Source organism: Stegastes partitus, unplaced genomic scaffold, assembly GCF_000690725.1.
Source record: "Stegastes partitus isolate 25-593 unplaced genomic scaffold, Stegastes_partitus-1.0.2 Scaffold740, whole genome shotgun sequence".
In the NCBI taxonomy this organism is placed as follows: domain Eukaryota; kingdom Metazoa; phylum Chordata; class Actinopteri; family Pomacentridae; genus Stegastes; species Stegastes partitus.
This window is the reverse complement of record NW_007578471.1, coordinates 207,903-231,826: the sequence shown is the minus strand read 5'-3', so window position 1 is coordinate 231,826 and position 23,924 is coordinate 207,903. Positions and strand designations below refer to the sequence as shown.

The 23,924-nt window shown below is 44.0% G+C and overlaps 1 protein-coding gene across 2 annotated transcripts in view; it reads left to right on the top strand.

Annotated features, from left to right (window-relative positions):
* The window catches only part of gabrb1 (gamma-aminobutyric acid type A receptor subunit beta1), a 128,144-nt gene that overhangs the window by 39,910 nt on the left and 64,310 nt on the right, over positions 1-23,924 (top strand). For both annotated transcript variants that reach the window (XM_008291373.1, XM_008291372.1), the window contains exon 2: positions 1,651-1,733. In XM_008291373.1, coding sequence (XP_008289595.1) covers positions 1,651-1,733 — 83 coding nt within the window. The remainder of the gene's footprint in view (positions 1-1,650; positions 1,734-23,924) is intronic.

Sequence of the window (23,924 nt, the reverse complement as noted above, 5' to 3'; positions counted from 1 at the left end):
TGCCCTCAGGGAGGCGCTACAGGTGCATCAGAACCAAAACAAACAGACTCAAGAACAGCTTCTTCCCAAAAGCCATCACCACTCTGAACTCACACATGCACTGACATCACAGCCCACCCCAGCCCCCCCCTCTCATTGTACATGTGTATAGTGACAATGAAGGCATTCTATTCTATTCTATTCTACTAACATATGCCTTAATATGCTTTCTTTTATTTGGGAAGTTTTTGTTTTTTTTAAAGATTTTTTTGGGGGACTTTTTCCCATTTATTGGACAGGACAGTAAAGAGGGACAGGGAAACGTGGGGAGAAGAGTGGGGGAAGGACATGCAGCACATGAGCCGCTGGCTGGACTCAAACCAGGGACTATGGTCCCATATACATGGGTCACGATCTTACCCAGTTGAGCTAACAGGGCGCCCTATTTGTGATGAGTTTTGATTGTACCTGCCACTTTAAACAAATAGCAGTGATGACTGACCCTTTAAGTGTACAGCAAGCACATAGTCTGGCTGTCATGAGAGCATGCTTCTGTTTCAGGATCTCACATTCACACCAGTATTACTAAACAAACAAAACCGGTCATGGCCGGTCTGAGAACCCAGGTGCAGACACAGATTAGGTGGAGACAGGTGAAAGATCACAAACAGTTTAACAAAAGAGTGAAACTGAAACCAATACCAGACTCCATTCAAAAAAGGGTAAAATTGCAAAAACCTAGGACAACTCTAAACTAACACACAGAATAGGCTTAAGGAACTCTAATATGAATAACCTAAAAGTAGACCAAAACAGGGATAGTTATAGGACTGGGGAACTAAACCAAATGGGCAGCCAGGCTCGGGGAATCCGGGTTCTGACAAGAGCTGGGGAAGAGCTGGAGAGGAGCCGGTGGCCGGACCAGGCAGGAGACAGGTCGGGAGTCAGGGTTTCATTGCCTATGATCTGGCAGGGAGTGGAGGAATGAACTGGACTTTTATGAGATTGAAGTGATTGTGAGCAAGTGAGCCAATCACTGCAGCTGTCTCCATTACCTGCAATTAAGCAGGCTGCATGCAGGTCTGAGTAGACAGAGAGAGAGAGAGAGAGAGAGAGAGAGAGAGAGAGAGAGAGAGACAGAGTGAGGGGGAGCCAGGCTGAGAGAGAGGGAGAAAGAGAGGGAGAGAAGGGGATAGAGAAAGTGGGCGCAGGCTGGGGAAGAAACAGGGATCCTTACGCTGTTTCTGTTTTAAGAACTGTTGATCTCTCCCATTAACACAAAGTTCAGAAAACAGGGGATGTCATCTGTTTTATTTCAGCATTGACTGTTGACCTCACCTTAATCATTAATAGTTGTAATTAAGACTGACCACAAGGCTTTTCAAGGGGAGGGAAGGACTTCAGCAAAGCAATGGTGATTATGTTCAGTTATAGGCTCAGAAGGTAGTGTGTGCGAAGAATAAACAAAATATTGTTCATTCTTTCATGATGTATTTCCTCCAAACATCAGGCAATTTCATATGTCCCTCTTCTGACATCTTTTGACCATTAATGCATATAATTTAGGATTTCTAGGAGTGCAACTACCAATGAAAGAGCACGGTGTTTTAGAGCTTATCTTTATTCTTTCTTCAGATGTAAATGTGTAATTGAAAACTTTATTTCTTTAAGGATCACCACTACAGCTGCCTGCATGATGGACCTACGCAGATACCCACTGGATGAACAGAACTGCACCTTGGAAATTGAGAGCTGTAAGTGGCACTGAGATTGTAAATCTGTTTTTGTGCACATGATTATCCAAAGCCACAGTGCTTATGGCCATTGATGGGGTTAGAAACATAGACTGATTTCCCTCAACTGTGTGTGGACACCCAATAACTGCATCAGTCCATTTTTTATTCTACAAGCCATGCACTTGTAAGCAAGACATGCCTATTTTAACTCATTTTCTTGGGCCAAAAACTCACCTTCAACCTGAGGAGAGCATTCCACCTTGAAATAGAATGATACATATTCATACAATTTATTGGAATATTTAGAGGAAACTCATCTGTAATTTGTTTTGACAAACAAAGAGTGAGCCCACAAGATGCCAAATCCCAAAGCAGAGTGTTGAAAAGAGGCAACCTGATTAAAGGAAGGGTGAAGGGAATCCTGGCAGGACTCAGGTGCAGCCGAGAGTGGATATGGTGAGGGAATCCTCTAGGAGGAACCAGAAGACAGAGATGGCAGGAATGGAATGGCAGGCTGGATAATTGGTCGGTGGGGAGGGTCAAAGCTGGAACAGAGACGAAAGACATAGGTTTGCACATGGAGCAGATCAGAGCAGAAAACAGAGCAGAATGAGCCAGGACAAACTAACTAGTTGTAGGTTTACAGTTCAGCGTCGGATAGTGGTCTGCTGGCAACTTATATGGGAACTGGAATGAGTGTAGTGAGTGCACCACTCCCCACCGCAGCTGGAGACAATCAGCGATTACTGATCGGTACACCTGCCCGCACCTTACTAATGTGCCTCGCTCAGACGCACCTGAGAGGAAGGACAGAGAAGGAAGGGAAAGGAGGGACAGGTACTGCTACTAGGCAGAGCCGGAGGTGGAGGGCATGACAGTGTATTTATGTAGGCTGTGGACAAACCGTGACAAACCAAACAGATCAGTAATGAGGCTACATGGCTGAATGGAAAATTAGTCTTTTTTTCTATTTTGTATGTGTGGAAATTTAACTTTGCCACCTCCAATAAGTTGCTGTCAGTCAAAAATTTATACACAAAACACTGATAGTTTAACCCACAGTGACACTATGCTTCTTACTCATGGTCCATTGTACAATAATAGTATTACTATTAATACAGAAATCTCTATTTCTACTATTCTTGTCTACACAGTATCTCAAGTCATAATCAGTTTCCTCTAGAAGACTCTTTGGTCAGTGAGGTCATGCTGCACTTTATGCCAACTCGTGCAAATTGGCATGTGAATAAATTATAGATTTAGGTCTGGTCTCATCCCTTTTTCCACTCCCATTTTAGTCTGTCCAAGTCGGCCATCCATTCTTAACTGTTGTTCACCTGTTGCACTACAACTCATTGATCTTGTCTGCAGTATAATATTAACACTTTTCTTGAATCTGATTGGGTCCCATTTTATTTTAAACATGCAGTTGTTCAGCCTTGTTTGAAAGCAAAAAAAATAAAAAATCATAATCCAGCTTCCGTTGAGAAGCACAGACCAATACTTAAACTGTCATTTATCAAAAAAAAATCTTGAAAAAGTAGTTGCCCATCACCTCAGAGGTTTAGAAGTAACATAACATTTTAGAAAAAATTTCAGTCTGGTTCCTGCCAATTGCATTTTACAGAAACTGCCCTACTAAGAATTAACAATGACATAGTGATGTCTTTTGACACAGATTAAAGCTCAGTATTGGTTTTATTCAATCTAAGTGAAACTTTTGACACTGTTGATCACAGGATTTTGAGTGACACACTAAAGCAGTGGGTAGGTGTGTCTGGCAGTCTTTTGGACTGATTATCCTCCTGTCTTTCTGATAGGAGTTTCTCAGTGTCACTTGATCCCTACAAGTTGGATACTGCTGCCTTGTCCTGTGGTGTGCTTCCTGTGCGCTCTCTCTTGGGCGTAGTTTTATTTGCTTTATATCTGCTCCCATTAAGCCAGGTTACAAGCAAAGTTGAAGACACTTGATATCACTTCTTTGCTGACGACATCCAGCTACATGTCTTGCTCACACCTAAACAGACAGAAAAGCAGAAAATGTTCATAATTGTCTGCTTGCTATTAAGGACTGGATGGCAGACAACTACCTACACCTAATTCAGACAAAACTGAGTTGATTCAGGTTTTTAATCTGTCTTCCTATTACTTTGAATAAGACTGTCTATTTATCCTGGATCTACTTACTTTTTTTTTTTTTTTAATTTCCTCTTTTTGTAGTTTTTATGGGCTTATGCTGATTTTCTTAGTTAAACACATTGTGACTTAGTGCTGTGAATAGTGCTATACAAATAAGCTTTATTATTATTATTATTATTATTATTTCTTTTTCATTTAGATCTGACTGGAGTGTCAAATCTTAAATATTGGACAATGCTGACAGTTAAAGTCCCACACATAATTTACAGTACCTCTCCTTCAAGTGAGAGTGGATCCATTTTCACTGTTCACATGCATAAAGAACATGAAATCATGCAAAGCAGAATTTCTGACCAGAATTTTAAATAACTGAATTTTAAAGCAGTTTGGAAAAATAGCATTATTTTTATATCTCTCTGTGCTATGAAGTATTTAACATCTTTCTGATGCTTAACAATGATGGCTGAGATATTATTACTGTGACGGTTGACAAATACACAAATGTGAAATGAAATGATGTAGCAAATGGAAATAAGGCTTGTGATCGGGCACCCAGTTCTGCAGTGATTGAGATTTCTTCTTCAAACAAGATGACGTCACTCTCATGGCAGCTAGTTACAGCAGCTCTCACTCACCGAGTGTCTTTTTCTGTTTATTTTTGTTTTAGTGCTGTGTTTTTCTTGTTTTGTTTTACGGTTAAGTTGCACAAGTGAAGGGTCTCAGCAATGGACATGAAATTAGTGCAGTTTGCTCTGATTTTTCTTCTGTTTTTGAATCTGCTGTTCACATCGGTGATAGCAGACCCAACGCGTAGCAGTGAGCCCATTGTTTACTCTTGAGACCAGCGGTTAGCCCTTGTAGCACTGCGAGACTAGCCAGTGAGAGACCTGATGTCCCCTGTGAGCTTAAGAGGAGGAGAAGGGGAAGACGTGCCGGGGTAGAACGCTGCAACAGCAGAAGATGCTGAAAACGTTAGCTCTATCGGCAACAAGATTAATGAGCTTAAGGCGCTAACGCGGCACCAGCTGGAATACCAGCAGTATAGCATCATGCTGTTCACAGAGACCTGGCTAACGGAGCTAACAACGGACTCCAGTGCTGCGCTGGGAGGCTTTAAGTTGCTGCGAGCAGACAGGATGAACGAGAGCAGTAAGAGGAAAGGAGGGGGACTAGCAATGTTTGTGAACGATGTTTGTGAAGCTGGTGTAACCCTGGGCGCATCACTATCAGGGAAAAACTCTGCAGTAAGGACATTGAACTGCTAGCTGTTAGCATGAGACCTTACTGTCTGCCAAGGGAATTCTCGTGCGTTATTGCGATAGCTGCCTACATTCCCCCCTCTGCTAACGCTAACTCTACTTGTGATGTCCCACACACAGTTACAAGCAGGCTGCAGACACAACACCCAGAGGCCCTCTTCCTTATTTGTGGGGACTTGAACCATGCCTCTCCATCGTCCACACTACCCACACAGTATGTCACCTGCCACACCAGAGACAATAAAATACTGGTACTTTTTTTATGCCAACACCAAAGAGTCATATAAATCATCTCCTCTCTCACCCCTTGGGAAATCGGATCACAACTTGGTTCACCCCCTTCCCTTGTACAAACCTCTGGTACACAGACAGCCAGCTGTCACCCGAGCAGTCAAGAGTTTGTCCGAGGAAGCTGAGGAAACTCTCAAGGACTGTTTCGACACCAGTATGTGTGAACTGTTCTGTGAGGATCATGGGGAGGACATCGACAACCTCACACACTGCATCGCTGATGATATCAATTTATGTGTGGATTACACCAAGTCCACGAGGACTGTACACTGTTTTGCTACAGCAAACCCTGGATGACTCCTAAAATAAAGGCTCTCCTAAAGAATAAACAGAGCAACCTTGATTCACAACAGTGCACGAGCGATAAGTGGAACCAGTGTTAAAGCTGACAGCAAGAACATTTTGCAAGAGTTTATAGACGTTTGTGTTTTTTGAACAGGCGTCTCCACAGTCACCTACAATCTATATTGCCGCTGTAACAGCTGCCTCGCTGACTGAATATCGCCAGTTGATCTGGAACAAGCTTAACTAGCAACATGCTAGCGGTTAGCATTAGCATAGTTAGCACGGTTTGTAAACTTAAAATACAGGCCGAAACACCCATGTGAAGCTCATAGTGTCTTCAAATAACTCAAATAAACAATAAGCAGTCATACACACTGATAGTTCCACTGCAAGGCTCAGACAAACAACTTTGTAGTGGAGCACTAATGATGCAGAACACTTGCCATCTTCTTGCTTGAATGTGCAATAACCCAGAAAAACCACCAGGAAGACACCAACAACCCTCAGGTAGTGACAAGAGTCAGAACAAAGGGCATAACGGCTTCAGGAAGCAGATCAATGATGTAAGCACAAGGGTGATATGAAGACAAGGAAATGGCCCATTCATGACCAAAAACCTCTTGTTGGCCATGATATTTAGGTAGAATGACAGACAAATAAAGGGTTTCAGTGTTCGGGGAGATGGCAGTGACCTCTGTTGGAGGAAAAACAGATTGCAGGTATGAAGAACGACAGAAGGAACTCTGCGTGATTATCTTACCAGAGAACTAGTTGATGTTGGGAAAGGCTGTCTCCACCATGGGTTACCCTGAACCAGATTACTAGAGAGAATAAGAAGCAGGGGTTCAGTTTGGTGTTTTAAAATGGTCGTTTCCCATGAAGAAAATTTTCATCTGACAGAGAAAGAAGGGACGCAGGTAATGCCTACCTTGTTGGGGCTCTTGATTCAACTGGATTAACTTTTTACTAGTCTGAGGCATCTACTTAGAGAAAGTACACATGTTCCCCTTGAGGTTTCCAGAGCATCTGCTCATGTGGACACAGGAAGAAGCCTTGACTGGGGATGGCTTTTTGATGGAGTCTCTGCTCCTGGGTCAGTGTTGGCCAGATTTTGCAATTGTGGGATTCTGTTGATTACAACAGGACATTGACTTGAAACTGCAAAGGTTAAGAAGAGTATATTACAAAATCTTAGGGGAAGGAACTGCGGTTGAGTGGAAATAGTTACCGGTGGGTAAAGGCTAAAGGAAGCTGATGGTGGAGCAGGTTGAGATGTGGGCAGACTGAAAAGACATGTGACTAGTCATTACTGAGGAGCAAGCAAGCTGGAGGCAAGTGGAGTAGGTAGAGCTGGAAAACAGTTTAGGGAGAGAGACTAGATGAGTTTAAATAGTTCAAATAATTTCCCAGGTCTGGGATAAATAAAGTATTTCTATTTTATTCTATTCTAGTAGAGTGAACCTATGACAGGAGAAGCTGATCTGTTTCCCTGCTGACAAGCATTTGGCAGTGGACCTCAGGTACAGAGTGCGAAGTATTAATACAAGGAGTTAAAGGGGTCAGTCAATGTCCTTTTCAAATGAATTTTATATATTCCTGGATGACAGACAAACCATAAATGACACATTAACGAGGACAATACTGACGTTTTGTTCAGTATTATAGGAACTAACAGAGAAAAGCTTTATTTTCATCTGCCTCGTCCAGCTTTTTAGGATCCTTTTACCGCATAAGAAAAACATTTTCAAGGTATATCATTACAGTGTGAAGTTGGTGTTCTCAGGAGGAGGCCATGGGAAGGTAGATCCCAGAGAATTCCACAGCTCATACTTCCACAATGTGTATTTCACCACATTTTGGCCAGTTGACTGGCTCACATCCCCAGTTGCTTCCATAGCTACAAAGAACCAAATGGTTATCATAAACACCATGACCAGCTTGGGTCAGAGTTGTGTGGTGGATTATGGCTATAGCATCCTCTGCTGATCTGTTATCCCTGTATGCAAACTGGTGGTGGCCAAATGTGGATGGAAGTCCTTGAATGATTTGGCTTCTGACTAGTTTCTCAAAACACTGAATTATGAGTGAGAGCCACTTGTCAGAAGTCATTTAGGCTGCTGATGGTGGTCTTTTATGGGACAGGGTTGATGGTTGAGGACATCAGGCAGGGTGGAACAGTGGCCTGTGCTAAGGACAGGTGGAGGACATGTCTAAGGACATGTCTTTTCCTGACAGCTGGTCTGCACAGTCTTTCAGCACCCTGCCAGTGACACCAGTGGCTTCTGTTGCTCTTCTGGAGTTTACTATCCCCAGCATGCACCTCTCCTCATGCTCCCCCACCGTGAAGATGTAGCTGGTGTTGGCTGGTGCATGTGGTGAAGCAGCTTCTGTCCATTTTTGTTCAAAGCGGGCAAAGATCAGCTCAACTCCTTGGCCTATGCAGCATAGCCATCTTCACGTTTTGGGTTTAGATTTGTAGTTGGTGACATTTTGGACTCCTTGTGTAACAAAGGTAAAATGGATCACTCTGGAGTAGTTTTTTCACACCTGCCATGACTTGTTGTTTGAAGGTGATCCTCAGTTTTATTTTTTATAATTCAGCTTGGCCTGTCAGATGCCCCTTTTCAGATTTCGCCCTAGCTGCGCAGTACAGTTCCGCATCAAGAGACCTGAAGGCGGTGTTTATGATCCAGAGCCCTTTTGTCATCTGGGTTTTTGGTTGGCATACACCCAAGTGCGTTTGTCAGTGGTGACGGTGTCTGTGCAGTGCTTAATGTAGGAGAGTACAGATGTGGTGTACTCTTTCAGGTCCTGATATTCAAAGATGTTCCAGTCCGTATTATTAAACAGTCCAACAGCTGTGTATAGGCACCATCAGGCCATATGGTTACAGTTTTTTAAGTGGAAGAGTCTCTTTTCCTGAGGGAGGGTGTAAGCCCTCACATGGCTTCTTCTTAACTCTATTCAGGACTTTCGGGCTCTTTTGAAATGAAAAATACTTTATTCATCCCAGAAGGGAAATTCCATGATTTTTTGGACCCCAGGCCATTTGGATTTTTAAAGATTTTATTTTTAAATATAAAAAGAGGGACATTTGTCATATACTTGGAGCCAAAAATATGTCAACTTATGACAGACTTACTTAAGAGGAGGCCAATCAGATTCCAGAAGGGGCCATGGCCCCTGTGGCCCCTCCCCTCCCTTTGCCAATGGCTAATGGTGCTATGTAGGAGGTAAAGGACCGAGATAGCTTTAGCATCAGGAGCTACTGCTGTGATCAGAACAGCCAATGAAATCTCACAGTGGAAGAAAAAAGGTCTGCATTTAACTGTCAAGTACTCCAAGTCTGGAGAGCAGTGACACTCTACAGTTTTGGTGTTGGTAGCCCATTTTTTGATGATGTAAATGCAAAGATTCCCACCTCGTTATTTCTGTGAGTTCTGTTGTCTGTTGTGGCGGTGTAGAGTGAGGCCTGATAGCTTTACAGCTGCATTAGGTATCTCAGTGCAGCCACGTCCCTGTTTTCCTCCAGCTGTAGCCTCAGCTCATCCATTTTGTTCACAATAGACCTGGTGTTTGTGAGGAAAAGGCTGGGGAGCAGACGTTTGCGTGGTGTTTTCCTTAGCCTCTCCCACGTACCGGCTCTGCAGCCTCATTTCTGCTTTCTGTCCCAACACCGCCTCTTCTTTTTGTTCCCAGGTACTATGAACCACAGAGAGCCTGGTGATCTGGCTATGTCTGCTGGTAGGTTGTGGGAATTAAGAAATTCCTTTGTACCAGCCCTTTCTCGCGGTAATCTGTAGAAGATGTTTGCCTGACAAACCGTAGTTAAAATAACAAAAAAGACGTACAAAAACAAACAAAAAAAAGCACCAAAAGAGAGAGCTCTGAGCCATAGCCACTGTGTTTGTAGCCATTGTAAATCGAATCAATTGATCCACCATTCCATTTTGTTGGAATTAACCTTTCTTTATATTAACTCACAGAAATAACGCTGATTTCAATAACCACAGTATGCTCAGTTATACAGTACACTTTTCCAGATCTGTCAATTTATATGCATACCTATGTGTCAAAATAGAACTTTCATAATGTTTAATGTTCATATGCTGCGTCCAGTCTCACTTTGATCGTCTGTCTACCAGGTGTCCATACTTGTAATTGATGCACGACAATATTATACTATTTCAGATTTATATGAATTCTAGAAAATGTGTTAAAAGTGTAACTCTGTAGAAGTACCTAGACATCAGGTGCAATCAGTTCACCAACTAGTCTCAAAACACAAAATTACAATGGAATATTGCATTTTCTCCTTTCATTGTTTTGTCTTAGGGTGCATTATTGTTGTGTCATAATTAGCATGGTTTATTTTGCCTCAGAACAATGAATGTATTTGAAGTACATGTAAGTTCAGTGTCACGACTGTTCATTGTTCACCTTACCCTAAACTGTATGGATGCAAGCTCCCTGGCTTTACATAATTAATTTTCCCCTTAAATAATTTCCTCAGTCATTTCTTAAACTCACCTTGACTGCACAACATGAAGAGCTTCATAAACAGTATATTTAAAGTAATCTTATATAAATATTTTGCTGGTCTCAGTTATATCAATCAGTGAAATCAGTTAGATTGTGTATCAATTCTGCATAAACATTGATCATTGATCAGTTCATCTACACACGTGGACAAAATTGTTGGTACCCCACGGTTAATGAAAGAATAGCCCACAACAATCACAGAAATAACTTGAATCTGACAAAAGTAACAAATAAAAATTAAATGAAAATTAAGCAATGAAAATCAGACATTGCTTTTGAACCGTGGTTCAACAGAATTATTTTTAAAAATAAACTCATGAAACAGGCCTGGACAAAAATGATACTCCTAGAAAAGACTGAAAATAATGTGACCACAGGGATATGGTCAATCAAGGTGTGTCCTCTAATTAGCTTCACAGGTGTCTATAAACTTGTAATCAGTTATTCGGCGTATTTATAGGGTTACAAGTACTCACTGTGCTATTTGCTGACATGGTGTGTACCACACTAAACATGGACCAGAGGAAGTGAAGGAGAGAGTTTTCTCAGGAGAAAAGAAAGAAAATTAAACTGCAAGCGGCGATGGACGGGTCCTCGCACTTCCACACATGTCGGACGCGACGCATGTCGCGGTTGCAGCAGAAATGCATTCCGGGCAAAGTCACAATCACCTAACCGAAACCCTTTTCTTAAAAAACGGCAAATGCTGTTAAGTGTCACAGTTGTGCAGAATGCTGTCGTTGCGCTGTTTGTCCACTAGATGGAGCTCTAACTCCATTCAAGCCTCAGTCCTCACCCTGGCCCATGGACTGTATAAAAGATGGACGTAGCAACCGGCCCTGAAAAATGAAGCCAACCCGGAAGTGTCAAAAACCTGCGTCCGCGAGCTGCTGGCTCCAAAAAGCCCTGACTCCCATAGACTTGAATTTGAAAAGAAGTAATCACAGATCACGAAATACTGCATTCCTACAGCTCAGGATTTTTTTCTTATTAGTTTCATAATCGAATTCAGAGATCAGGTGGCCAATCTGAAAATAAATCAATACTGAATTTTTAAAAAATCATCAAAATTTTGCGGGGCAAGGGGCGTGGCTGGCTTGATTGACAGTCGGCAGCGACGTGCAGACGAAGCGAGCAGAAGGCGGTAAATATGGGCAGGCAGAGAGGGGCTGCCTCTCAATCCGTCTGACCAATCACTGCTCCTATGGCTCCGCCCCCCTCCGCCGATTTTTGCGTCACTGGCTCCAAAAATCCAAGATGTCAACCAGGAAGTAGCAAAACCCTGGCTTCATTTTCTCAGTGCAGAAACCAACGGGTGACGTCACGGTGCCTACATCCATCTTTTATACAGTCTATGCTCTGACCATGTCTCAATGTGCGTACTTGTCCGTACTTGCATTCTTGCGGACTTGTGAAACGTCATCAGTCTGAGACCAAGTACTGTCCCAATTCTAAGTACCTGCATCTGGCCAAGTATGCATGAAATGCCCGGATGTGTTCTGGCTCCGCCCACATTGTCGAGTCTGCATCAGACCGGACTTGTGTGGACTTCAGACAGCCAAGTATCCTAGAATGCATTTCGCGCCACCCAGCGGCAAAAGCCGGGGAGAAAACTTTCAACGGTAACACAGGCTTTTTTGTAAATACTGTTGTTATTGTGACACAAACTGTAGTTTTATGATTATTTGAGTCGAGAAAGTAGTGGTATAAACGCCAAATATGTGGTCATTTAATCACGATAAAGCCTGCTTAAAATTGTGCTCCGATGATTTTGGAGATGTGAGTGTCCCAGTTTGACAGCTGTGTCAGCGCTCACAGTAGCCGCCGAGAGCCGCCTGATTTCGGCCAGACTTTCTGAAGTCTGCCGCTGGCTCTGACGGTTCCGTAGCGGTTAAACAGGGATATACGTAGTTTTGCGTTTATCTGACGGTGACCGTCAAACCGGGACGCTCACATCTCCAAAATCGTTGCCGGTTTGACAGCTGTGACGGCGGCCAGCGCTCACAGTAGCCGCCGAGAGCTGCCTGATGTCAGCAAGACTTTCTGAAGTCTGCCGCTGGCTCTGACAGCTCTGTAGCGGTTAAACAGGGATATACACAGTTTAGTGGTCACACTTTGCCCTCACAGTGTAATTTGTTTATTGCTCACAATCGATTTAAAAGAAGTTATAGCAAATGTTGGAAGTTTATATTTGTATTTAGTGTTGTACTGATCGCTGCCTCAGTACGTCTGAATTATTCTCCTGCTTTCATTACCTGTAGTACAGCCTTGATCTATTCCTATGACTGTGACTGTGCATTAAAAATAACATTTAAGCAATCTTTTAGTGGAGGGCCAGCTGAATAAACGAAAGACTCCCCAGATCATGAGCAGCTCCATCCTGGACCTTCTGACGGAGCATCTGTTTCCAGCTCCACTGAAGAGCATCAGGAAGAGCGGAGGCACAACGCTTTTCATCTGTATATGTTTTGTCAGAGACTTTTGTCCTGCTATAAAATAAAATCTTATAAAAATTACCCTGTTTATTAATTGTTATATTTATTATATATATAGTTCTTGTCTATTTAAGTATTTTTGCAATTAAAATTTTTCAACTGTATTCCAAAGATGAATGGTCTGATATGAAGTGCTGAAGCCACAATTACATTTTCCTCCAGCGTCTGACCTGTTGATCAGACACTGCTGTCAACAAATTAATGGCTTCAAAAAAGATTGTATAATGACCTTAGAAACCTCAATATGTATACATGTTATTTATATATATATATTAAAACATAATTCAGCAGAGCTGTGTTCCAGTATTTCATTTAATTTCGTTGTTTTTCACGGTAAAGATAATCAAAGTAGATGAGCCGAGGTGGTGACATCATCGAGTACGCTGCTGTCCCAATTGCACATAAACGGCGATGCGTTCTCCCGGATTCGCTAGACCGTTCTCGCGAGTACAGACTAGCAAGTACGGACTTGCGAGAACGCAAGTACAGACTTGCGTACTTGAGTATTGAGACACGGCTTCTGTCTCCTCAGTAGTGCAGGAGTAAGCTGCAGTCAGCCAGCATCACAGGAATGAGCAGAGGGCTGCCACAGACACGCCGCTTGATGAAGACTCACAATTTTTGGTATGAGTCATTATCAACGTCTGAAGGCTCACCTCATTCCATTTGAGGTGAATACGGTCAACCTACTACTAATAGCACATAAAAGTGTAAAACATGTTCTTTCCTATTGCCAGCAGGTGGTGCTATGACTGTGAATGGATGTTGGCACATGGGTTTCATCAGGTTTCATCACGACAGGACTGTGATCAAGTATGAAAAGTTTGAGGCAGATTGGAGGACGTACAGTGTCGTTACACATGCTTCCTTTGTGATGGTGAAGGATCAGAAATCAGAGGGCTGTCACGACCTTTCAACAAAATATAGAGCTTTTGAGAAATTTTTACCTTCAAATAGTACTCTGCATGCTACCCAAAATTTAGCGCTCTGTGGTTTACCCCCAAGGAGGATTGTGCTCAGGGTGGAGAAACGAAAAATCCAAGTTCGCAGACTTACTGTTGAGTTTAGGGGAATGGCACCCCCAAGCTTTTTTGTTCGTCTGGATGTGCTGCATATGTCCAGCAAATTTCATGGATGTAGGTGAAACGTGCTGGCCGTAGTAGATGTTACAAATGTACATGAGAACGTAAAACACATGCTTTTCTGTTGCCAGCAGGTGGTGCTATGACTGTGACTGGATATTGCCATATGGGTTTCATCAGGGCAGGACTATTATCAAGTATGTAAAGTTTGAGGTAGATTGGAACATACACAGGGTTGTTAGACACGCTTTCTTTTTGATGACGAATCATCATAATTTAGAGGGCCGCCATTGTCACGCCCTCAGACTTTTGAGGAGCGTTTTGATAACCTTTAATCACTAAGCCCTTTTGTATGCACTGGCCAAATTTGAGGCGTGTAGGAGGTAACCCCTAGGAGGAGTTAGCTCTTGACTATGACAAAAAAAACACACAAAAAAAATGCACAGTTATTTCAAAATGGTGGACTTCCTATTGAGTTTACAGTCTGGATCCAACAGGCTTTTTTGTGCATTCTGATGTGTTACATATGCCTACCAAATTTTGTAAACTTCAGTTAAATGTCCTGCAGGGGCTGATGGATAAATTGCTGCAGGGGCCACTATAGAGCCATTTTGCCAAACAGGCACACGTTGTCTGTCGTTAAGCTGATAGTGACTCGTATGCCAATAATGGTGAGTTTATGAGCATTCCAAAGCTGTCAAAAAGTCCTTTCCGTGTCATAGCAACAATGCGTCGCCATGGCAACACCATTGCATGAAAATGCAAACACTTCGCACTGTAGCATCGTCAAGGTAGGAAGACTTAGCTGACCAATTTTAAGAATGATATCACAAAGTTTGAAGCAATGGCACATGGAAGTGTAGTGCCTCAAACAGCCTGTCACTAATAGGTGGCGCCACGACTGTGAATGGATTTGGGCATATGGATGTGATTGGGACAGCAGTCTGATCAAATATGAAAAGTTTGATGCAGATTGCAGCATGTGCAGGGTAGTTACACAGTACTTCCTCTTTCATGGCAAAGAATCAAAAATCAGAGGGCTGCAGAGACCACGCCCTTTGATATTTGCAGATGATTTTGATAACATTTTACCTTCAAGGCGTTTTCTACATGCTACCCAAATTTCAGCACTCTGTGACTTACCCCCTGGGAGGAGTTAGCTCAGGTTGGACAAACGAACAATCCAAAATGGCGGACTTCCTGTTGGGTTCCTGTTTTATCGCATTTCAAAAGTCAGTGCAAAAATTATCACAAGGGTTACAATAGGGTCCTATGCACTGTAGTGCTCGAACCCTAATTATAGACAAGCATGTTATAGGTAAAGGCTATAAGACCATCTCCAAGCAGCTTGGTGTTCCTGTGACTACAGTTGCACATATTATTCAGAAATTTCAGATCCGTGGGACTGTAGCCAACCTCCCTGGACGTGGCCGCAGGAGGAAAATTGATGACAAATGGTAACAAAAGAGCCCAGAACAATGTCTAAAGAAATAAAAGGTGAACTCCAAGGTCAAGGAACATCAGTGTCAGATCGCACCATCCATCGTTGTTTGAGCCAAAGTGGACTTCAGGGAAGACGACCAAGGAAGACACCATTGTTGAAAACAAATCATTAAAAAGCCAGACTGGAATTTGCCAAGCTGCATGTTGACAAGCCGCAAAGCTTCTGGGAGAATGTCCTATGGACAGATGAGACAAAACTGGAACTTTTTGGTGCACAGATATGTCCAATATCTCTTGGCCACGATCCATCCAATCCACAGCATCTACGCCCTGTAAAGGAAAAACTCCTTACTAACATCTCCCACTCTCTGGATGTCAGTACTTTTCCTTTGTTTAGCTGCTATATGCTGTAGCTGCTGCCATTACATGACTTACCATGGATCATCAACTCTCCAATAGAGAACATTCAGCCCAGCTTCGCATCTTCTCCACGCCATCAGCCTAATCCACGAGGCCCCGGAGAGGAGGGGAGCAGCATCGCTTCAGAAATGCGATTAATTGCTTCCCCCTGAAGAGACAATTTCAATCAGACCTCCTCTCCTTTCTCCAGCTGCTTCAAACTCTCCTCATCCAATCCCAGCTCCAACCTGGGAGGCTCTACTCTGGGAAGAGCAAAACGTAATTGGTTCAGTTCATCAACTTCTACTCCCTCCAGGGTTGATGCTCAAATCAGGTGAGCGTCCAGAAAAGCTGCCGCATCCAGAAAAGATTGGCACACTCCTGACAGATCATCTGGCAGTGTCCCTCTATGTGAAATCTCTGATCAGACCTTCGTGGATCTTCAGAGAGCAGTAAGAGAAAGACTTTACCTGTCACTATGTTGACAACAAAGTATCTTTAAACATTAGACAAACTCACAGAACTTATATCACTTGGTAAAGCACAACAATCCTCCATCCAGCAGACATGCCCCTGACGATGCCCCTCTACATGAAGTTTCCGACCTGATTGCAGTTGGTCTTCAGACAGCTTAAGTGAAAGTCTTCACTCGCCATCTCACTGACAACAAAGTAAAACTATTTCAACTTCTTTGGAGCTTTCACCACATGATAAACCACAACAATCCTCTTCTCCAAATGCAGTGCGCCTGATGTCTTTGTAGCTCCGCCCAGTGTGATTCATCCACAGCAACCCACCCTACAGCAAGTTGTTCCCAGCTCCACCACTACAGCCACTTCTGGACATGGGATATCAACTCACCTTACCTCTCTTGACCCTTCCCAATGACCTTTTCCTTCCTCGTTTGGCACCAGGCTGCCAGCTCCTCCCTCTTTCATCCTTTCTTCGAAGCAATCTCTCTCTTTCTCTCTCACACCGGGCTGCCAGTTCCTATCCTCTCTCTCTTTCCCTTGCTATAAGCACCAGGTTGCCAGCTCAACTCTCCCCATTCTCCATTCTCAGCAACCCCTCTCTCTCTTGCCATCAGTGCTGTGTTGCCAGCTCCTCTTTTCCATCCCCCAATACCAGGAAACTTTCTTTTTATTTCTTTCGCTTTCTGCACAGGCTTGCCAGTTTCTCTCCTCCCTACCGTGTTTCCAGCAACTTCTCTCTTTTCTCTCATTATGGTGCCAGGCTGCCAGCTAGTAGTACAGGAGTTTGACAACAATCTGACTCTAAATCTCAGCATAGCCCTCTATCTTGGAGACACAAGCATCTATCATTCTTACATTCAGCCTGCCACTTAAAACGGCAGCTCAACTCCAACAATTAATCTGAGAAAACTACCGGGGATGTCGGTTCAAGGAACTGCACTGTTGCAGGTCTTCAGCACGTTCATCTTTAACACGTCACAAACAAATATAATTGAGTTACCCATTGTTGAGGGGTGTTCATTCTTTTGAGATAGAAGATAAACAACTTCTCTCATTTAGCGTTGTTTATTCTGCAATTTAATATTTTACGTGATCAAGGATCCAATACTGGTTCAGAAAATCACAGTCAGCAAGCTGTTAATCTGTAACCAACTTTCCCAGCAATGGATGCAGCTTCACGTAAGCTTAAACATTTTATTCAGTGTAATGCAAGGTGATTGGCTACTAAACACACACATTGAATTTAAATAGTGAAACGTGAATGGCTATCTGTTGGGGAGGAGCCATGGTTAAATCTCCGTTAGTTGGTGCACATATATGTTCAATATCTCTTGGCACACAATCCATCCTATCCACAGCATCCGCGCCCTGTAGAGGAAAATCTCCTTACTAACATCTCCCACTCTCTGGATGTCAGTACTTTTCCTTTGCTTAGCTGCAATATGCTGTAGCCGCTGCCATTACTTTGTAGGGAGATGGTATGCCTATTAGTACAAGGCACTACTAGGTGTGTGTGTGTGTGTGTGTGTGTGTGTAGCTGCATTCTTTCTATCTGACCTGGCTTAACCTCCCTGAGTTTAGTCTCTCTGGCCTGCTTGAATCCTTCTTTCCCTTTCTTCAGATCAGCAGAACTAATGCATTAGTTGACTTTAAATGATGCTAGTGTCAATAGTAAGCTATCAGTGCTTTCACAAAAATAAGTATTCCAACACCAGCCACCACATGTGCTATCCACAATTGGAAGCAGATCTTCCTCTTTAAATTGTCTTCACTTTACAGGTCACAAAGGTCACAAAGCTTCCCACTCCCATGTTCTTGCCAAAAGGCATCAACCTAAAGGAAAAACAGTGCTTCAGTTACAAGGACAAATAATCTGCAACAGTCTTAACCTAGACATCTGCAACACATCTTAGTGCAGATACCTGCATACTTGCTTCTTTTGCAGCAGCGGTCAATCTTGACTGGCCTCAGAACTCTCCACACCCTCCACATGAAACCTCTGACTAGACTGTCCAACCAGAAAGCATTAAGAGAAAAACCTTATCTGTCTTCACACTGGCAACAAAGTTAAACTATTCCAACTTCTGAGAAACTCACAGAGCTGAGATCACATGATCACAACAATCCTAGATCCGACAGATGCCAAGGCTGCAGGCCAGAATGTGACGCCGTCACACTAGCCGTAGCAATCTCTCTCTCTCTCTCTCTCTCTCTCTCTCTCTCGACACTGGACTACCAGCTTACGGTATAAGAGTTCAACTCTAATTCTCAATATAGCCCTCCATATTAGAGACAGGCATCCACTGCTCATCTAGCTCGCCTCTAATACAACTACTCGCCTCCAACAATTCATCGAAGACACCTACTGGGAGTGTTGCTGCTGGGAGCTCCACCATTGCACCTTTTCAGCATGTTCATCTTTAATATGTCACAAACGAGGATGAGTGAGTTACCCTGCCACCAATTCAAAGCAGATCTGCCTCCTTCAATCATCTTCACTCTATAGCAACACTATTAGCTGCCATTCTCAAGACCCCAAGGCTTTCCACTCCCATGTTCTTGCCACAAGGCATCAACCTAAAGGAAAACCATTGCTTCATTTGCAAGGATATATTTGTTACAGGACGTTTCGAGGAATCATGTGCGAGGCAACATGACACGGCAGACAGGTAGTTTAAACAATAATAATTTATTGGTACACACAGGAAAATAAATACAAAACTCAAGGAGGTTTGCAGGCAGGGCAAACTACACCTGTTAGTGGTTGGCTGAACTAAAGAACTAAGACACGGACCCGAGTTTGGTACTACCGAGTCGGGAACCGGGAAACCAAAACTAGACTAAACAGCAGAGCAACTAAAAGAGGACACCAAAAGGTGCTAACGAGGAAACTGAATAATAAACAGAAAGGGCAAGCAGACAAGAGCTATCTATAAAGCTAGCGCTATCCACAGGCAGGCGGACTTAATGCAAAGCTCGAATAAACACAAACAGAAAAAGCTAGCAGACAAAACGCTATCTCTAAAGCTAGCACTACGCACAGACCGGTAGACTTAATTCAGAGCGAGGAGAAACAGAACATACGGATAGGTAGACTAGAAGAAGTCTCAAAAGCTAGCACTACATACAGACTGGCAGACTGAGTGCAATATTAAGAATTACACAACGTACAGACAGGTAGACAAAAGCTGTCTCAAAAGCTAGTGCTATATACAGACTGGCAGAGCACTGAGGCTAAATCAGGATGCTAATTTATGAGGCTAGCAAAACCCATGCTGGGAAAACCAGACCTGACAGGAGCCGACCGAGTGGAGAGGGGAAGCAGGGAGGAGGGTAGGTGGTGCAGAGGGGTTGGCGTTGCCACGGCTGCGGTGGAGAGGCAGGCGGAGACCGGGGGCGGACGCCAGGGGATCCAGGAAGAGAAAGGTGAGCTGACGGAGCCGCAGTGGTGGAGCGGCGTCGTAACAGACGAGTGGATGAGAGCGGGCAGGTGACAGGTGGAGAATCTGGTTTCAGTGGCAGGAGTGGAATGGTGATGGTGGCAGAACCGGTGAATGGTTCGACGGCATGGCGCTGGAGCATTGTCTGGCCGGAGGTGAAATACCAGTAGACCGGAGGTTGCAGCTTGAGCGGACCAATCAACATGTACCAATCAGTAGACTGGTAACCAGGTACACCTGCCTGTGTGCCGGGATGCCAGAGAGAGAGCGCCAGAGAGAGAGAGCGCAGGGCAGGGGCTGAGGCTGCAGGGACATGACAATATTATCTGCAACAGTCATAACCTAGCTGGTTGTGGCCCGCCTCAGTGCAGATACTTGCAAACTTGCTTCTTCTGCAGCAGCGGTCAGTCTTGACTGGCCTGCCCTCAGAACTGTTTTGTACCACACCACTCATCAATTTTACTACCACCATGTCAACAACCCTCCACTTTTATACACCAGGATGTCAGATTCTCTTAACCAGCCTCAGATTCAATAATCTCCACATCCAGTGCCTTCAGACAGCTTCCACCAATAGGTCATCTTGCTTCCCTCAGCCACGAATGGTCAAGTAAATTCCATCCTTGTTCACTCCGATAACCTTACCCTTATCATCTTTATAAACTAAGAAATTCTACCACAGTTTTGTTGGCCTTCCTTTGTTCCTTTGATGCAGAGTCCATTTCAACATTGACCGGCAAGTCAAGTTTGATCTGCACCATCATTTTACCACGCATCTTGCATCAGTCTTCCTCTACCTCCGAAGATGGCCCAGTCAATTTATAATAACAAAGCAACCCAATCACGTAGGTAATCCAGGGCTCATCATGTACTCCAAACTACATTCCTACCTATAGTGCACCATGTACAAACCAAAACATCTCAGGATGCTTCACCTTCCAACCATCAGTTCATTACAGAGACTGGTCAAGTTACAACCTTATCTCGGTTCCTCTCCCACTTTGAGCCAAGTCCTGAAGGCATCATAACATGTTCTCTGGCCACTCCTTCCGTATTGTCCAGCTGGGGTGTTCCAGATCCCGTAATCATGGCCACGGGCCTCAAGTGTATCCATTTCTATCTAAGATCCAAGGATATAAAATTTCAAAATCCACAGAATTCAAAAGAACAAAAATAACTCCGGGAGTCATTCCGATACATCTGTGATCAGACCAGGGACATCCTGGCAAAAAAGGACGCAAATTACCGTTTGTGTGTCCCAGTCCAAAAGCAGGTCACAATTGCCATCTGGAAACTGGTTACCGGTGGTGAATACAGGACCATCAGCCATCTTTTTGGGGTAGGCCTGAGCACTGTGTTCAACTGTGTCCAGGAATTTTGTCATGCAGTCATCAGGGTGCTCCTCCCTGTACACATCAGGATTTCTGATGCCTCAAAGCTAATAGAACTAGTCACATTCTTTACTAACTGTTGGAGAGTCCCACACCACAAGAATATCCTAGGGACTACTACAACCACAAAGGATGACATTCAGTCGTTCTGCAAGCAGTTGTGGATGGCAAAGGACTTTTCTGGCATATGTGTGTTGGTTTTTCAGGGAGTGTGCATGACGCAAGAGTTCTTTGTCAATCACATTTGTGGAATATTTTAAGTGATAGACAGCTACTGGAGCAAAACATAGTGACCATCTCCGGCTGTAATGTTGGACATCACCTTATTGGTGACCCAGCCTACCCCATGCAGAAGTGGCTCATGAAGCCATTTTCAGACGCTGGCAGACTGACCCCAGAACAGCAAACCTACAACTACAGGCTGAGCAGTGCACGATCTGTTGTAGCAATGGCTTTTGGGAGATTAAAAGGACAATGGAGGTGTCTCCTAAAAAGATGTGACTGTAACCTGGAGCTGAGCAAGAAAACCTGCGGTGTACTTCATAATATTTCAGAATCAGAATCAGAATCTCTTTATTGTCATTGTACAAGAAAGCACAGTGATATTTGAGTTAGCAGCTCTCATAGGCAGTGCAAAACATCAGGAAACAAAAAGTGCACAAGACATAGAATAAAAATTTTGAAAAGATTGTACAGTTCACGGCGGGAGGGAGGGATTTACACAACTGAAGATCTGACAAATAGAAACAAATAGAATACAGAACAAAAAAATATGAAAATAAAATAAAAATATAAAAACAACCGGGATATAGCGTTCAAGAAATTATTGCACAAGGAGTGTTGCACTTGATATATGAAGAGAGATTTTTCTACTTTACATTGAAGAATGATTAATGGAAATTTGCTGCATTCAGGGCAACGATAAAAATGCATTTATTTTTTCAACAGCCCCTCCAGCACCGACACCATGCGTCCCATCAAACCAATTAACGCGCATGAATTGTTGTCCATTCTTTCAATGTTTTCAAGCATTGCAGTGGCCAGGGGCCTGTACTACGAAGCGAGATCAACATACCTAGGATATCTTTCAGAGATCCGATGATTGATTCGAGTATAAGCGCATGCACATAAAATGGGTGGTGTTATTGACATCTGACCAATCGCAACTATGGACAAGTCTGGCTGCAGAGCAGCTTACTTTACCTCCGAAGAGTAGACTTTAATCTTTACAAAATATGAAGACTATAAAAACATCATAGGACCAAAAAGCAGCACTGTTGCAGCAGCCAAAGCCAGGAAGGAATGCCGGCAGAAAATTGCTGACTGTGTGAATGCATAAGTTTATTAGTTTGTAATATAATATGATCACTGTTCCATCATGAAGGCACGTATCAGACAAGAAGACAATCTGAGGATTCCTTTTACTTAATTTGTTGCCTAATTTGTTGACTGGACAGTTAAGATGGTGGTGTGCACAGACGCAGCGGCTCGGAGCTCATTTCATCGACAGTGAGTTGTATTGTTTTTGTTAGTGTGTCTGATTTTTCTCTGGCGACCTGCCATGCGTTTATTACCTACAGCCGACAGGATCTTTTCCACATTGGATTACGGAGCGAACAGTGCATAATTGAGGACTTTATATACATGCAAAATATACTGCCGGACATAGCCCAGACACTGGGCTCCCTGTGGATACCCTCATGGGCAGGTGAAGGAGACGGCGCAATGAAAGGAAACAAAAACAAGGCTGCCGGGTGGGCATCCTGGCACAGCTACCGAGAGGCCACACAAACCGCCGCTACCCAGCATTTTCCTCACAAATAAGATGGATGAGCTGAAGCTTCAGCTGGCAGCAAACTGTTTCATTCAGGACTGCTGCATTCTGCTGATCACGGTGACCTGGCTCCACTCATCCATTCCGGACAAGGCTATCGAGCTGGCAGGCCGAACAGCATATAGACTCAACAGGAACCTTGCCTCCGGTAAGAGTAAGGGAGGGGGGCTCTGCATCTATGTGAACAACAGCTGGTGCACAAACGCCGCTGTTACTGACAGGTACTGCTCAGCAGACATCTACCTGTGAGCAGACTGCAGGCTCTTGTACCTTCCGCGTGAGTTTACTGTTGTCATGGTGACTGCGTGCACATTCCACCCCATGGTAACGCTAGCATGGCTCTTAGCCACTGGACAATGCTCTCAGCCGACAACAGAACAACCACCCAGAAGCAGTGCATATGATTGCGGAGGATTTTAACCATGCTGATTTGAAAGTAGTGCTCCCTAGATTTCATCGGCACATTAAAGACGCTGGATAAAGCCTACTCCAACATCAAGCATGGATACAGGGCCACCCAGCTGCCCCACCTGGGCTTTTCTGACCATATGTTGCTGCTTCTGATTCCAGCATACAAACCAGTGAAGAAGCGAGCACCCCCCACAACACAGACTGTGAAATCTTGGCCTGACGGTGCCTCTCAGCAGCTGCAGGACTGCTTTGCAAGCACAGACTGGGACATTTTCTGCCATCAGGACCTGGAGGTGATCACCTCAGCAGTACTAGGCTCCATCCAGCACTGTGTTAACACCGTCACAGTGAACAGGAACATCCAGGTGTTTCCCAACCAGAAGCCCTGGATGAACAAGGAGGTCAGGGAACTGCTGAGAGAGAGAAACAGGGCTTTCAGGTCCAGAGACAGGGACCTGTACAGCTGCGCTCGAGCTGCTCTGAAGAGAGGCATCAGAGATGCCAAGACGGACTACAAGCAGAGGATTGAGGAGGACTTCAGCAGCAACAGCAGCCGGCAGGTGTGGCAAGGGGTCCAGCACATCACCAATTTCAGATCCAGCAACTCCACCGCAGTCTCCGGGGATACCTCACTGGCAGAGGAGCTTAACCACTTCTTCGCCCATTTCAAGGTTGAGCCCACACTGCAGTTGACATCCCTCCAGAGCCAGACCTTCACTGTGCAG